Source organism: Orbicella franksi, chromosome 9 (assembly GCF_964199315.1).
Source record: "Orbicella franksi chromosome 9, jaOrbFran1.1, whole genome shotgun sequence".
In the NCBI taxonomy this organism is placed as follows: Eukaryota; Metazoa; Cnidaria; class Anthozoa; order Scleractinia; family Merulinidae; genus Orbicella; species Orbicella franksi.
The window spans coordinates 27,087,178-27,105,164 of NC_138153.1; the positions used below are offsets into that span (position 1 = coordinate 27,087,178).

The following is a 17,987-nucleotide window of genomic DNA, read 5'->3' on the forward strand; positions in this document are numbered from 1 at the left end:
ACCGAGCAGTGACAACAATGGTGTGCAGGTAAGTAACTGGTCACGTTCAATCTTCGTGAAAGGTGGTATTAAAGTGAGGTTTGTCAAGAATTTTTTCCGAGTCGAAGATCTCTCCTAGTGCTACACCCACCTCCAACACCTCCCTGCCGACTTGCCTCTGGCGCCTTCAGCGCCCCTGCGCATAACGGCCTGCTCGCAAGGTAGCTAGTTTTGAGATATACAGCACGGTATACCTTCGAATTTTACGCGATTAGAATCTCAGTTCAACTGGGCTGATAAGCTTCTTGGTCGATTACAAAAACAACAGCAAGAACAAAATGAATTAGACAAAACGAAAGTACACGGTAGTCGCAAGATAAAAAGACATAACACATCCGTCCCTTTGCGATACAGCTGCGGTACCTACAAACCAGTATTCACTATCTGGCTTACAAAATCAGCAATTTTTGGCAAGTGTAGAAACTGCAGTGTTAAGATAACCTTGTATAATTTCGGACTTCTTGGACAACGGGAGAGAACTGTTCATCCTGGAAAAACAGTAACCGTCACTTTGTGAGGAATATCTCCTCAAGAAAACTGCTCATCTAAAGGCCAGACGGGTCTTTGGGGCAAAACACTAAAGTGCACAGCAAGCGTTCCTCCATTTCGGAACGTCTTCCTACACCTCTCCCTACCGTCCTCAGCTCTTATCTTTTGTTCTCGCCCCAATTTTTGCGCGGCCAAAATGCAGGAAACTGTTCTGTATCCTATTCGTACGGAAACGTTTCGGTACGTAGGCTAGCAAAAACAACGGTTCGGAACACGCTGGAGAAAAAAATTTTTTTTTTTTTCTACTGGACATTTCATTCCACCAGCAGTCTAGATCATCAAGTGAAGGACGACAACAAAGTAGCGGTAAAAGTGGCCGCCTATTCTTGCGAGCCATCATTTACTGCTCGTCTTTTGGGGGGCGGGGGCTCTTTCCACTAGACGGGCTACGTCACTATTTGCGCATCTTGAAAAGTTTAGCCTGACTTTTTCAATTTCGTCGTCTGTAATCCGTGTCAATTTTCTCCATCCTTAACCATCCTTGTTCCTTTATGGTTTATTATTATCTCTTTGGTGTTTCTCTATCTTATTAAACCATTATTTTCAGGTTTCCTTCAATTTAAAGGTAATTTTGTAACGTGGCCAAAATAACTCAAAATGCCGGGACTGAGTTCCTTTAAGGAAAGCACTGGTGCTCTGTTAGTCTTTTAGATATGAGCGGACTATAAAGAATTTTTGAACCAGTATGGTTAGAATCAAATTTCAGTTACTTAATGATTGTCAGCACACATTTGATAATGGTTTTATTAATGATGACATTGCTCGTTACTCCTCTCGACTCGGTGCTGGGTAAGCTAGGGTTCAGCAGTGATGGTTGAACAATTACCTGATGGCAGTTCTTTCTGAAAATAATAATTTAAACAAAAAATGTTTTCTCTATTTTGTCGTTTTTCTTCTTATCCTTTTTCCTCTGCAGCTTTTTCTTATAAGCTGGGGCATCTTTTGCGCTTTCCTTGTTAAAAACAAGCGCCTTTGCTTCAACACTCGAATCATGTACGACCGCATCAAGTGTCCTGTCCGATGAGTTCCTGTTTTCCTCATCTTGACTTGCTATTGCCCCAGTTTCTTCCAAGGAATGATTCATTTCTGAATTCCTTCCAGCAAGGTCGCTTTCTTCTACCCCTCTGAGGCTTGGAAAATTGTCATTGTCATCAATTGCAGTGTTAAAAGCTGAATTTTTCATCGGAATATCAATACCTTCAGTTGTTGGTTCAAGAATAGCGTCCGATCTCAGAACTGTAGCATCACCTTGTTTTGGCCCCGAAAAGTGATCTCGACCAATCACTGGTGTGTCATTATGAACGCTTACAGTGGGGCCTTTCACATGTTGATCAACCGTGGCCCCTAAGTGATCACTGGTGCCCTGTGATTTAGTCCCTAATGGCCCATTCACGCTCGTCACATTAAGGGCCAAATTTCCATTTTGATCCATCGTAGTGTCATTTTCATTGCTCGCCAGCTCCTCTTTCGCATCTGGTAATGCGCATCCGTTTGTGTTAAACATGATGTTATTTATAGGATCGCATATTTGGCTATCCTTTGCTGTCTCTACCTTGTTTGATGAATAATTTGAAGAATTTAAAAAATCCTCCGATTTGAAAACACACGTGTCTTCATCTTCATCGCCGCTGAAACCCGCATTAGTCCTTTCGCCGATATCGGAACTATCCTTCTCCGATTCGCAGCCATCTATGTTATCCCTCCGAATCGTACCAGGGCTATTTGCAAGCTCAGATTCATTTAACGGGCGCCGTGGTGTCAGCGGTGATGCGTCACTAACCAATAGCGCTATCTCAGCCCCAGACTCCTTAGCGCAGAAATTCTGCTTCTTTCCAACGCTATCGAAACTGAATCTCTTGGCCTTCTCCTTTGCCAGGGGACTGATCATTATTTTCTTCTCAGAAGAGCTGCTTCCATTTCGATTGGATAGCTGCAGCTCGCTGGATGATTGCGAGCGTCCTACTGGAGGGGGACGGTTGATTGAGGAGGGCCCAAATGAACCGGGTCTGCGGGCTCCGAGGTCGACACTGAGAAGCTGTGTAAGCTGTCGAGACAGGCAAAATATGTCTAATGTCAACGTGCAAATTTTCTTCATTCGCTTCTGTGCTTTAAGGACGTTCGCGCTAATTGTTTCTGCGCATCCTTACTGCGCACGAAATTCACACGCCACGTCATGCATCGAGCGCGCGCGCTAAGTAGTAAAGTGAACAATAGTAGAACAAATGGCCACTGCTACAACTTTGCGTGGATTTAACGATCTTGGACGTTCGGTAACCACTATTTTTCTTTTGATGGGCCATTTTCTCTTATCAAAATCAGACTAGTTTTCCACACGCTTTATCTCTGAAACGAAGTCGGTGACCCCCAATTTTTATTTCATTTCTGAAACAAGTATATCATTATCTGTCCGCAGTAGAATTTTAAAAAAATCCATCGAGTAGAAAATTTTCGCGCGAACGTCCTTAAACTCAGAAGAGAAGGAAGAAGTTGGCATAAAGACAATGTTAATTATCGTGTCTAGTGGGGTCCCGGGGAGGGGAGAAGGGGTGTGTTTGATCGACTATGATTGATATAACCAGGAGAAATAATTTATTGAATTACAGCCGTATTCATGTGTTTCTTGGGAACGGAGATTTGAAGAGAGCTGAAGAGCCAGTGGGGAGGGGTTATCAAAAGAGTACAAAGTATTTAAGTAGAGAGTACGCGCCGAAAAGTAAATCTCCATTTCGGTTGCTATTTTGGTTGAAATACGAAAATCTTTTAATCGCTGTCTATGCGGAAAACATAAATTTTTTATGAATAGTAGAAACACACTGATCTGAATGGCTCAGAACATCAAAATTGTTCGGGAAACATTTCCAACCTCACCTCTGCTTATTCAGTAAACTCTCCCTCTGACCGAACCCCTCCGAGGGAAATAGCTTTCCTTCAGATCGACTTAAGCTCTCGAATAATGTAACAAGCCAAAATTCCGTCAGTTTTTTCTGCTGTTTCCGAAATTAATAGTTTCGTACAAACAGTTGACATTCAAACGCAAATTAAACTGACCTCTCTAAGATCTTTGGAAATCTTCCTGTCCTCATTTTGTTTCCTTTGCAATCGAGGGGTGACATCGCACCACGCTGAATTCAAAATGCTGACTTCCCCTAATTGTTTCTTCAGTTCAGAATTTTCCTTCAACAAACGGGAAACCTTCTCAACCTCGTCGCTGGGCGCGTTCTTGATGTTCATCTCGACAATTTTCTTATTCAACTGCGCGTTTTCGCGTAACACTTTAGCTAGTTTACCAGCCTCAGAGATTCTGGCCTCCTGAAGCTTTCTGTGAAGGTCTTTGTTCTCCGCCTTAAGGACCAACAAGGGATCGGCCAGCTCCGAAAACATAGCCCCAAGATCGAGCGATCGTCGTTGCAAGTAAGGCCCGGAAAAAGAACTCGACCGCCGCCGGCGTCTCGGCTTTCGAACGCACAGTTCTTGATAGGTATGACACGTGACCGAACGTTTCCCAAGTTGCGGCCTCGGTGACGGCTTAGGAGCTGGTTGAGTGAAGGATTTTCCTTCCCTGCCATTCTCAACCGGGTCAGCAATCCTTACGGATAAATTCGATGTTGCGTTTTCTCCATGTTGGATCTTGATCGCTCGTATTTCATGCTTAAGCGTGGCTATCTCTTCCTGAAGTCTTGCGACCACGTTAGGATCATTCACGGACTGTGTGGATTCTACAGATCCATTGTTTGCTTCAGCGAAGCTTACTGTGGTATCGCGTGTGGTAGATAAAGAATTAATTCGCAACCGCTCCTGTACATTGCTCTTGAGCTTGATAATCTATGACAGAAATAAAAGCAAGATTATTAACAGAGCTCAATCGCGCTATGTACTATGAAAAGTGATTCATTCTGTACAAAGACTACATCGTATTTAACATCAGATAAACTTCCACTGAAATAAGTACATTTTGAAACTGTTGAGCAACACAACAGAAATCACATGTAGGCAGCCAGGGGAACTCTTACGGATGTTAAAACTCCAAAAAAAAGTGTCACGTGGCAAAAAATCATAGAAAAGGAAATAAACATTTAATAACATGCTGAATTTGTAAATAATGCGGTGATAAATATTTGTCTGCTAATTAAAGCTCACCTGAGATCTGATAATTTTCTATGCTTTCTTATTGATGGTTTACAGCCAATTCTCCTCAGCTTGTTTAAAGTTTTCGTTATGAGTGTCTCCAACATGACGGCAATAACGTCACTTGCAAACTAAGAACACGAGCCGAGCCGCTCGCGCTTCTCCCCTCTTTTTTCGCTCGCCGTTTTTCGCGCTGCGCCCCAACTAACTAAACGCCTGGAAGAGGCTACTCAGGGAATTTACTATTTTCTGCTTCGCCTTGCCCTATCAAGGAATGGTTTTCCAAGACACCCGACCAATAACGGGGCTTGAACGGAGAAACGTGCACGCTGCTCCCCTACTATCCGACCCCTCCAGCCCAACCCCATCCCATAGGGTAATCCTCCGTAGGAAAAAAAAAAGATGGCGGCTGTACATCTTACCACAATACCATGTGAACCTTACACAGCCCATGAAGCACAAGTAAAGCTTTTTTTTGCTATATTTTTCCCTGTGCATGCTAGGTTTGAAGATTTTAGAACTTTTCTGTACGTTTTTATGGGGTTGTTAAAGTTCTCGTGGGCTAACAATTATGGGTAATGTTACCAGTCACCATCTTTTTTCCTAACGGAAAATTGTTTAACTGAAGAATCATGCACTCTCTTATGTACTAGCGCATGAATTCCTCTCACCTTTGGAACAAAGAGTAAACACAGCGTGACTGTTGTGGGAAGGAGCAGGAAAAACGACAGACATCCCACTAGAGCGTCCACGTACCCATCGATCAGAAAGGCCAGCGGTATCCCCACTATGACGCACACTGCTATGCTATATATGGCCATGCACACAAAATGCGAGTCATTGAGGGAGTGGACTTTGACCTTACGCGTGACCCACGCGATGAAGCAGCCAATCACCAGCATGAGAACTTTGTAACCAAGCAGAATGTACAGCCACGTTGTATAATATTTGGAAGTACAACCTTGTTGCTGTGGAACGATCCTTAAATGAGATTCTTCTCTAACCTAATGGAAAATAAAATTAGGAAGTCAATCTTGAAGTTTAAGTAACGAAGAAACTTGCAGTTGCAAACAAGCAATTGATGCATCCAAAGAAATTGGGGGAAAAAAATCCCCAGGTTTCGTAATCAGAGGCGAAGATTTCCATTTCCAGTTAAGCTCTATATCGTGTAACTAATGCCTTCACGTCATTTATCTGTTGTCTGGCTCCCGGTACATGGAAACCTTAAGCGGATGAGAGCGTGCTTTCCTTTTGAGTGAGCGAGCTCCATCTTAGATTTGATGGAAAACGTTTGCCTAAAGAGTAAGGGTGAAGCCAAAAGACAAGTGGGAGGAGAAGAGGAAAAAGTTATTATATTTTTCCCTACTACCACCCCCCTCCCCTTACCCCGCCCTAGCTCACTGACTCCTGCCAACCCCTTAAGTTTTGTTACTCAAGATACTTCACGATAGCGGCAGATCATACGAATACACAAACACCTAAAATTATTCAGCAGTCGACTTACACTCGTATTCAGGCTAGGTGCAGGGATAGAAGTACTTCTGGACAAGATGTTATATCAGCAATACATTTGTGATTACTGTTATCACATTTATGCAACCAAGCACAGTGCTTTCACTCCCGTAGCCCTGATCAAAATTCAAACTGCCTTCACTTGTTTTCATACTTGTACTTCAGTACTTATTGGGATAATTTGAACATACTTTTCGCTGTGATCATTTTCTCTCTTCTCATAACCTACTTCATTGGCTTTGTGTTCTTATTATAAAGAGAAATCAAAGGTTGATCAATATTGGCTGACCTGTGACTGTAAGTCAGTTGTTACTATCTGAGGTGTATCCACTCCAATCCACAGTGACATCACCAATAAGTCAACAACCACCAGGAATAACACAACGCCAAGAAGCTCCTTGTTCCTGAATGTCTAAACAAACAAGTATTCTTATTACTACAGTTGACAAAGCTCTAAGAAAATTATTCAAGGACAATTATAATTAAGCCCCGTCCACTACAGGCCGGAGGAATTTAAAAACGCAATAATCACCGGCCATTTTGGAATTTGTGTTTGAGGAAAACTCGGGCAGAGAAATCACATGATTATCGTGACGCCATCGTTTTCTAAAACCTCCGTGTTCAAAATGTTTTCCGTCCACACGAAAACGCAAAGCCGCCGTTTTCAAATTTCTCCGGTTTGAAGAGCGTTTTCGAGAAGGTTCATTTTCGAGATAGATTAGTGTGGACGATAAGCCTAACCGTAGAAATAAAGCTGCGTTTTCAAATTCCTCCGATGATATTTGTCTTCCGTTAAAATCCTGCCTTCGGCTGCTATGTTCTGCTTCATACTTTTCTGCTGTGTTACACACCATTGTTAGGACAAGAGTTAGACAGAATCGCCAAACACAAAGTGACTTTGTGAGTGGCTGGAAACAAGAAAGAGAGTTGCGCTTTGTGGTGCAATCGAGTGTAATACCTTTTTTGGGGGTTTAACGTTGTTAAAGATTTGATATACTCTCCACATCTTTGAAAACATTCCTCCAACCGCTAAACTGTAGCCAATAGACAGGAGAAAACCTCTGGCCTAAAATGAAATGACATTGTTAAGCATGCCTATTATTGGTGTGCACTGGCGGAACTATTCGTTGTGGCTGGAAAAATTAGAGAATAAACCAATCAAAATCAGAAGTATGGAATCTGCGTTAGGACGCGAATGTACATCTTTGCTGTGATTGGTTAGCGCACGTTGCAGGGATTTTACTTATCATTTGACGAGCTCAGCGCGAGCTCAGCTTAATCAAGAAAAAAGAAAACAGGGAAACACTAAAACACTGACAATGTGAATTCACTAGCTTACCGTCAAAACTATGCCATATGACACACGTAGTAAAAAAAAAAAATTCAGATTGGAAAACAACTTCCAATTCCAAACATATAACGTCACTGAAAGTGGAAACAAACGGCCACAAGCGTGATTTCTTAAATTATTACGAATTAAGGGAATTTTTTGAGAACCCGAAGATCGAGAAAATAAAGTCGTTATTGATTAAACATTCTCTTGCTTTTTTTTCAAGAGGTTACTGAACAAGCCATTTTCGACAGTAAGGCAGTAGCTACAACAAGACGTCCCGTCTCCTTATGGTGAAGAGCTGAGCTGACAGCTTTCGGATTTATGTAATTTGTAAAACACCAAAGACCGTGTTTGATGACATCTTCAAACACCGAGAAAACAGTTGAAAATTATACGACGCGCAGTGGAGTATTTTTAACGAAATTTGAGGTGTTTGGAAATGTGGTCAAACACTGCCTTGAGTGTTTGATTTATCTTTTCAATCGAAACTAAAACTGAGGAGAAAACGGAGAAATATATGCTTGAGAAGCATATGTAGTTAATGAAGTCTAAATTGTTTGAAGGCAAATGTTCTCAGTAAACTTACAATACATAGTCCTGCAAGTGAACTTTCATCCACCCGTTTGCCGTCAATGGCGACCATGTATACAGATACGTAGATGAAGACACAGCCAAGAATAATCAGGTTATTGCAGTTTGGACATGATAGCTCGATATAGCTGAAAAGAACGGGAATAGGAGAGTAGTTACATCACTGAAAAAAGCATTGCGTGACACATTGACGGGAGCAGCGTTGCCTGGACTCTTATCGACAACGGCAAATTAGCCAATCAGATTGCGAGATTAGTAGCAACTGTGGTTAAAAACGGAATCTCTTGACGGTGTGTACATTTTTTGCAAAAAAAATTTTCGGACAGAAAGATTGTCCGAAAATGTTACCGTCAAAAATTTTAAGCGTCCGAAATATTCACAGCACAGTATGATTTAAGAAGTTCCAAACCTCTTAGTTTGCTTCATGGAGCGAACTCTAATTGACACACTGCTTGAGATACGTAACGGTTTGATAGTATCTGTGTTATTTTCTTTTCGGTGAATCTGTAAAAACCTTGAGGGTGCAGTAAAACTATCATTCACACAGATGTTGTTTCGCTCCAATTGGTGTTTTGTAGGCGTAAATTTACTTAAGCTATGTTTCAGCTATGTGTCCGAAATTTTTGTCCAAAATGAGATGGAAAGTGCCCGAAAATTAAACGTCAGAAATGTTTTGCAAGTAATGTATTTCAGGGGCATGGGGGAGGGGCAGTCTCACCTGTGCTTTCGCCGCACAATGTTGAATCTTAAGAAGTACAGCGCTAGGAGAATGCCACCGCTGGCCAAAATAACGATGACCCAAAATAGTTGCGTAGAAACGTATTGCATGTCATATCTGATAACTTTGCTATCTGTAGGGGGCGCGCCACCTTAAAATGAGAAAAAGGAAGAAAAATAAGTGAAAAGAATTTGTTTGGTCACGAGAGCACTACAAAGACCTGCAATATTACTTTATACAGTTGTTTTGTTTTTACATCCCCTCGTTGAAGCTACTATTTCCTCATAATTTCCACTTCCCGTTTAGCACACAAGGTTAAACCAGTAGAGCAGATCAGCCATAAGAAGTAGTAGATCTTATAAGTAAGACTATGGTAGACGCATTGGCTGTTCGGAGTTAAAGTCTTAGCCGGGGTCACTGCATCGTGTTTGTTAGGAATACCTGCAAGTTAGCTGCTGTGACATTTTACTTTTCACTGTGATGTAACATCATACTTATAGGTAAGTGTATTTTTTAAGTAATAAATGTTGTTGTTGTTGTTGTTGTATTACACAATAACCTTTTATCGCGTGATATCGTTGCGTTGTGTTCGTTGCGTTTCGATTCGTTTCGTTTCGTTTCGTCTCGTATGGAATGGCATGGCATAGCATGGTATGGAATGGTACCGCGCCGTACCGTATCGTATCGTATCGTACCGTACCGTACTGTACCGTACCGTACCGTACCGTACCGTACCGTACCGTATCGTATCATATCGTATCGTATCGTATCGTACCGTACCGTACCGTACCGTACTATACCGTACTGTATTGCATTGAAGGGGTGAGGGGAGAGGGGAATCTGCACTGGATTAGCATCCCACCCAGGGTGAGCACCAACACTCCTGGTCGCTTAATGCTACAGATTCATATTGCTCATCCGATCCCGTATCTTATACTGCAGCATAAGAGAGTTCATGGATCGGAACAGTCATGTAACACGAGTAGTACGAGGCGACTTTAACTGGGCACGACGTACCTTGCCATAACACTTTAGCTCCGTCGAAGACAATTTTGTCTCTATCAGGAAAATACGTACCCACCACCACTGTCTCGCCATCTGTTGTTAAAAAAAGAAAAACATCAAAATTTAAACATGAATACAGCGTGCGCAGTCAAGCACACATTAATGAGAGACTTAGTCAGAGAAATAAAGTGTATATATACCTCAGTGGCATGGGGTCGTATGAGTATCCGCAGTAATTATCAGCCGAATAATAAACCTGCCTTAAAAGCCAGTTTGCTCGCAATTGCTGCTGAAGAAAAACCACTGAGTCAGGAGCCCATCACCCGGAGCCTCCATCTCCTATAATACTAACCCTGTGAGTCAACCCTTTCCCGTATCTTTCTATTTTTAGAAAGAGCTCTTGTGTGAGTTTTACACGATACCTTTCTAAATCGCTGCGATCCCCCTTTGGCCCCTATTTTACTTTTTTCAGTTGCAGAAACAGGATATCTCGCAGGAAGCCAAAAGATCCTTCGCTGAGCTCATTCGTAGGACAGACGAAAGTCCTAATCCACAAATGACGAAGTTATCTATCTAGTGAGCTATTCAAACTTACTTTGCATTTGCTTAATGCAAGCAGGCCTTGATCTTTCGCCCGTGTCTGAAAATTTTATTGTTCCCTGTAAAAGGTAACAGCATTCTTGTTGAAATCAGATTATCAAGAAATGAAGCATTTTTAAGGATAAAAGTTAGCGACTCAAACAAAAATAAATTTTAATTTGAAAGCAATACAACACTCCTCCGGAAATACTGTTTGGCGGGAGACCTGACTCTCGCGTACATGTGGTCAGGCAAAACTCCTTAAAGAATTTTATTGCTATTTACCGTTATTCCTTGGAAATTCACGTTTTCCAACGTCTTTTTAAGAATTTGCACCATGTTGCTGTCTTTGTAGGTTAAGTCCGCTAAAGATTTGTTCAACGTGGTCTTGATTTGATGCATGGAGGCGTTTAGTGTCAGAGCAATTGTCCACACTGAGTCAAACACAAATGGCACGTAAAGATCCGAGTTGTTCGTGACGTAAGTCTGTAGGAATTCTTCAGATGTCTAAAAATAGCCAAAGAACATCTTATAAATCATAAAATGTTTCCTCACGGGTGATTGACCTAATTACAACACGTAATGAAGCCAAAATTCTCCATGTTTTGAGCAATTTCGCCTGGGTGGAGAGAAGCACTGCGAAGGGAGAGAAGATCAAAACGAGATACCAGAGGCAAAGCCAAGTTCAAATTCTTGACACTTAGATGTAAAACCAAGGCATCGACAAGGCTAATGAGAATAAAATTAAATTGCGAATAAAAACTACCACATTCCCCGCTTTAGAAACTAAATCCGGGGCAAGTCTCATCTCGCACTCACTTGTGGTACCGTTAGTGGGGAAAATATAGCTTGTTTTGTCCTCAGTAACGGTCCTACAAGCCACTGCCAGATGGGACTTGCCCAGGCTTCTCAGCTCCTCGTTTCTAAACTTTCTAACTTAAGGTGGAAATCTCTTAACAACTCTTTCGATTCATGGTTACTAATAAAGGTGTCTGCTGTCACTGTAGACTTACCATTCCAGATACTGTTGGCTGATTATTTGAAACAATTCTGGCGCTTTCAATAGAGAAGTATCCCTCCACGGCCTTTTTCATCTTTTCTTCTGTACAATCTACTTCATTATCTTTCACCAACCACCATTTCCTGTTGTCATACCAGTCAAGCAACAGCCACATGTAATGCTCACCGAACATTCCTTGCTTGTAAGCCTACAAACAAGAGAGTCATGGTAAGCAAGGTCACATGATCAACACATGCACTTAACTGCTTATACTAGCCTCGAAGAGCCCGCTCTATATATCTAGTTAATCAGGAAGTCCAAGTATGAAGTAGAACAAGTAGAGCAAGTATGGAAGCGTTCGGTACATGCCAAGTGGAAAGAACAGACAACATATTGGCAACTAATTACCTCACAAAACACTTTTCGAGCGTGATCTTCGTGAAACATACCCACTATAATACGGGCATCTTTTTCCTGTTGAAAGTAAAATAAGCTTGGCATGAAAACGTTAAACACAACATGGACCCAAGGAACCTCAACATGAGACCATTTTAACAGGAGTAAACTTGACTGCCTGATATATGAGATGTTACATATCAGAGACTAGTTAAGCCAGCACTCGATACTCAGTCAGACCAAATCAGAGCAAAATTGTTTGTTTAATTAACATAGTTTTCTAATAGTCACTTTTTCTTGTTTTCTTGTCACTTGACTTATTTTTCCACCTTGTTCCCATAATTGTAAAACTATCTATCACGCAAAAACTGACCTACACATTTACTTGACCCCGACATCCCAACGATGTCGAAACGTCGACGGCCAACGATGTCGTTCAACGATGTCGAAACCTTCGCTAATTTCTGTGTTGAAAAACGTTTCACAATGTCGAGAAAATTTCTTGTGCTTGGCAGAAATAAAACGTGTTGTCTGAAAACCTACCTTTAGATTTTCAAGCTGCAACCCAGGATCATCACTGAACAACTCCGAAGCTATGAGCTCGAAGTCGTTGTTTATTAGTTTTTCTTGGAATGTGCCCATCACCTGAGAGAAATCAGAATTATAAGCTGGCTAGATAAATGAATTCATCAACATGGACAAGCCGAGAGCGGATGAACAGGAGAAAGAATAAATGTCTTCAAGAGTACACTGCGTTTAGGTTCATAAATTCATCACCAGTTCACCGCGAGCAAAGCCAATCATGAATTATCACAACAACTTCTGATTAAAATACTAAAAAGTTGAGTCTATTCCTTTGTGATAGGAGGGGCGTGCAAAGTCAAAGACAAAAAAAGAAAAGAATTAAAAAGCGAGTTATATTGGAATGTTACCTCATCAAAAACGTAATCGTTTTGCCGTATGGTGGCAATCCTGTTCCATTTAAAGTATTTCAGGAAACCCATCGTCGCGTTGTTATGTGCCGAGTCTGGTGGTACGATGTTAAACAACAAAGGATACTTCTGCTTATTGGACAGATCAGAGGCAGTGGAGGCGTATGACACCTGTCAATCAAGATTAAAAAGAAAATACTTTGATTAGCTATGGAGTTAAGGGGGCACTGTCGTATGTTTCTTAGGAGGGTTTGAAAAGTTAATGGTCTGATTTTGTGGAACAGAACTCGACAAACTACAGGTCGGCTGGACTCCTCTGAAAGTTTACAATCGTCTTGCAGCAAAATTTAGTTCCTTTAAGGCACTGAATTCTGTTATTTTGCTATAGTTTATATAACTACTATTTTAGACCTAAGGGAATAATTTGCCATTCATTATATTTAATGAACGGTCAAACGCTAATAAACATTACTTATATACCTGCAACAGGTTCCACAGCCTTCCAATCTGTGCTGTTGCTCGGGTTACCGATGAACACGCAGCTCCTAGGAGCATTATCATTGGGGGTCTGGTGTAGAGGGACTCAAACAGAGCATTCGTCCCATGCCCTGGATCACACTATTTAAAGAAAAGAAAGTAAAGAAAGTAAATTACTGTTATGATAATAGGAAGTAATAATAGATTGCACTTTATTTCGTCGTGACTGCATTTCTTTGCAATACTTTGCAAGTGGCCCAGCTAAATTCATTCAAATGACATGACTCTAGCTGAGATATAATAGGGGCCTCTCTTTCCGATTTCTTGCATTCTTAAGACTTGCAAATCTCCTTCGATCCACTTCTAAGTTTCAAATCCCGGCACGGCAATTTAATTTCGTGCATGTTTTTCTTCGGCGAAAGCGAGCTGTCAAGACGTTTGCAGTTGATTAAAAGATGGAAAGATGGCAATAATTACATATATCAAACACTGAATAGAGAAAGAGCAAGACAAATCAGTCTTCCACCACAGCATAAAATCACATTACATAAAATCACATAGCATAAAATCACATTACCAGCCAAGGAAACGATATTAGAACACTTAAGTCTAACTCTCCTATGTCTCCTGCTGTTCACATACAGGCTTTGAATTCTCAGCTTCGCATCCGCTATATTTGGATAGCTAGACAATGCATCTCCAAACCAAGTTCTGTATGCTAAGGAGTTGTTTTCTCTGACAATAGACCGTGAAGCACAATGTCACAATGTATTATAATGTCACCCTCCATTTTCTAATGACACAAAGGGAAATATTTAAACCGAACTGTTTGGTAGCTCTGACTGAGGCAATCGCTTTCGAAAGTTAAACCAGGGAAGCCGATGGAGAAACTTACTGAAACGAAATAAGGGCAATCAACATACTTTCAACACTCTAAAAAAATTGTTTTAAAGAAACAGCGTTGGAAAAAAAATTGAAATTTAAAATCTAGCGATAGGGAGCCTTGTCTCCTGCCAGGCAGCGCAGGACAGTCTTGTGTCTCAATTAAAACGAATACAAAGCTTAATTTCATTGTTAAGAAGTTGTTCAAAAAAGCAGTTAATATATAAACATTGGTTTCATTTGAGCGGTTCCCTAATACCTGTGTATTGTAAAACCCGAAGCAAAGTAGCAAATAAAGCAAAGAACACAAAGAATGAATCATAACACCGAGCAAAACAACTTGCAGTTCGTGAAACGCGCGGGAAAACATGCAACCGATGCACAGGCGCGGAAAACACGCGTAGAGGTTTGACGAGTGCAGCACGAGCGACCGCGCGTACGCCCGCAAAAGCGAACGCAAACGCGACCAAAACCCAACCAAACACATGATTCCTAATAAAGTAGTCCAATGAAAACCGTTCTACCGGTCCCAAAAGATTTGATAAGGTAAATCAAAACATTGTAAGTTTTTATTGACAAGGAATTTTAAAACATGCTGAATCATTCAATCTGAACGTCGCGTGATTTTGCTTATAACAATGAGAAGAAAAGATTGCATTCCTTCGCTAATGGCTATTAATCGCTCCGTAAAATGGTTTTTAGAAAAGTCAAGCAGCCGACTTGCCGAGGTTAATTAATTTGTCGCAATTGCCTTGCGTTTGACTAAAACGCAAAAACCGCCCTCCTCCTGTTTATTGCAAACCGAGAATAATAAAATAGTAGAGCTTTTTCTTACTAACAAAGCGAAGCAAGATTTCGTGTGGCCATGCAGTTTGGTTTTGAAACAATCACAATTGATTATCGTGCTAATCTTAAAGCTAATGCCCGAGGCAACAATTAACTTGATACGAGAATAGCTCGTTCTTGTTGAAATACTAACTGTGCGAAAGAGTTTTGAGTGAATACAACTGATTATAACATAACTTCCCTGAATGAATTTTGCTTACTAATTACGTTACAACTGCTTATAAATGCTTCATCGGAGAATACAGGAAACAGAGAAATTTGATAAACTCGTAGTTAATGCTCGTTTTACATGAAGACTGTCAAATATTTATAATAAGACAATGTGCTGGTGTGGGCAAGAAATAAAACCACGAACAGAAGACAAAAGATCCGACAGTATAATTATTAACTCAATAAAGTGGTAAAATTTTCACCTCATGTTGAATTCAGTACAAAGGGAAACGTTTCCACTCTCATTTTGCCATATATCTTTGCAATTGTGATGAAATGTACTTTTTTAGAAAAAACGAAATCATTTATCCAGAGTTATTTCGACGACATGATGTCATTATTTCACTTTTGATATTTAGTAATTAAAAACGTTGGTTTTAAATCGCTGATTTTCAAGCTTGGTTAATAGAAAGACATACTAACGGAAGTATTTAATGACTAACTATGTGTCCAATAAGAAAATGAATTACATCCCAGTCATTTTGTCGAGGAAATGGCAAGATCAAGAGTTCCTAGCTGTCATCTGCGGTTTTAAAAGTGTGCACTTTAAACTGTAAACCACTTTACGTAAATCATGTAAAAGCTGTGATGTAAATCGCTTCTAAAGAATTTAAAGAATTCCACTGGGGGCAAAGAACAATTCACTTTAAACAAGCAGCACTTTGAGCTTACAATCGAATATCAGTTGTTTAATAGCAGTGATTAACCTTTTGGAGAGAATCAAACAAGGTTTTTTTCAAGTAGTGTAACTGGTTTGACGTCAATGATTATAGAAATTTTCGCATGATAAAATTTTCCCCATGGTTGATCAGTTGAAACTTTTGTAGATGGCGCGTGCTTGGTGGTCCCTACCGGCAAATTCAAACGCGAATTGTAATGCAGAAAGACTAAGAGGAAAAGCAAACAAAGAAAAAGTGACATCCGAAAAGCTCCTACCGCAACCAAATGACGGTCACGTCTTGTTTACCGAGTTTGAGGTTAAGAGCGCATTACGTAGCAAAGAATTCAGTAATTGGAATGTTATAAAAAAAGACTCTTCTTGTCTAATAAACATATTAAATATGTTCTGGTTAACTGAAGGTTGACTTTAGACTGTTCTGGTGTCATCAGCGTTAGAAATTACTGGATCATAGTTTAACTTCGACGTTTTGAAATGTATTAAGTGGATTTAACCGCAAAGATACGGTTTTTTAAGTGACAACAAGGAAAAAATCGCGTTTGCAAATTTTGTTCCGAGGCACGATTCCCATTGATCTCGCATTTGCTATTTTCCTTTTGTTTCTAATGTAACCACATCATTTTGGCAAGCTTAATTCTTTTTTGAATGGAATAATGCTTGTTTATTTTCATGTAGAGATTCAAAGGTATTTGTACTAAACAGCGCATAATCACCGTGGAAATTAACCGTTTAGAACTTTAAACATCAATTTCCATACCCTACTTTTTGCACAGAAGTTTTTAAAAGGACATCAAAGCCAAAAGAAACAACATCACTTGGAAATATTTAGTTTCTACTCGCACAGGCTGTCAGCGTTGCAATGCAAAATGTCAGAAAGGTCAAAGTATACTTTTCATTGTACTCGAGGAACAATGAATCAGTTGGAGACCGCGAGTTTCAATACCGAAAAAAATTGGATGTCAACTGAAGTTGCAAAGGAACGCAGTTACAGCCAGAAAATCACAAAATTGAAGTTGCGTCTAGGGAAATTACAGTTTGATTAGGTAAACAAAAATTTAGTTAAATACCTGCGTGTCATTCCAGATCAGTTGAAGTCGGTAACCGGGTAGCACATCACTTCGTCTGTTCACCATCTCAATCGCACGTTCACTGGCAGAAAGGAGTGACTTTCCCGCCGAGAACGCCGAGGACCCACTCATTGGAAACAGCCCTCCTACATACAGTGTACTAACTGCGGTTTTCAGCGGCAAATTGGCAGTGAAATACACAAATAAAATGCAAAGGGCGCTAACAGATGGCCAAAAGTGTATCATTCTGTGCTGTTGTTGAGATTATGTGCTGTCGACAGCGCTTATTAAAGGAGTCTTTTCAGTCGAATTTGAGCGCGTCTCAGAGAGTTGCGCTCACTGCGCGTGGGTTATTGAGAAGAACTTATCCCTCGTAAGATGGCTACAAAAACATGTATGACTTCTTGAGCACTAAAAGCTCTGTGTTTACGTAAGAAATGCATGAGTAATCACTTGCTGAAGTGACTCTCAAAATAGTTTGTATGTTGTCTTTGGCTTGAGGTCACGGTGTGATTTACATACGTCCAACCAATCACCTTAACCTAAGTGTAATAATTCAACAAACCAAGAGCGATAAAGGAACATTTTTTACATGAAAGACCATCATTAAGTCTGATAATTTGAGATAAATTGGAGTCAAATATTTTTCGTCTTATCAAATGTAGCAGTCTGAGAAATGATAAAGTACTGTATGAGCATTAAAAAGCACGATCTGTGTTCACGAAGTTCAGTGTAGCCACGCTGAATATTTAAATAATGAATGAACGGTCGACTAGTTTTTGATTGTTTGCCTTTTTCTGTGCGTTTAATTTCCTTCTAGTTTATTGAATCTGACTCAATAAATCAGGATTTGATACAAAGTTCTGAGACGTTAAGGGCAAGCTATGGCACAAGGAACTTTGCTGGCAAGAGAAACCTCATTGAGGATCGGTTTTTAAAATGGATAAGATCTCTGGAGCCAAAAAAGATTATTTCGTCTTTCAAAGTCGAAAACGTGCTTAATCTAATCAAAACATTGTTATCTGTTTGCATTCCCGCATTTTGTTC

The 17,987-nt window shown here is 40.4% G+C and overlaps 1 protein-coding gene across 1 annotated transcript; it reads right to left on the reverse strand.

Moving 5' to 3' along the window:
• Positions 1-23: 23 nt before the first annotated feature.
• Positions 24-17,980, reverse strand: LOC145498245 (gamma-aminobutyric acid type B receptor subunit 1-like). Its single transcript, XM_081478145.1, has 16 exons — positions 16,941-17,980; positions 13,260-13,397; positions 12,780-12,950; positions 12,391-12,492; positions 11,860-11,925; positions 11,465-11,659; positions 10,737-10,958; positions 10,468-10,531; positions 9,885-9,965; positions 8,868-9,018; positions 8,145-8,277; positions 7,184-7,291; positions 6,515-6,637; positions 5,385-5,717; positions 3,637-4,410; positions 24-2,632 (listed from the first exon to the last, which is right to left on the reverse strand). Exons 1-16 carry the CDS (start codon positions 17,184-17,186, stop codon positions 1,445-1,447), a joined length of 4,095 nt encoding a protein of 1,364 aa, XP_081334271.1. The 5' UTR covers positions 17,187-17,980; the 3' UTR covers positions 24-1,444.
• Positions 17,981-17,987: the final 7 nt, after the last annotated feature.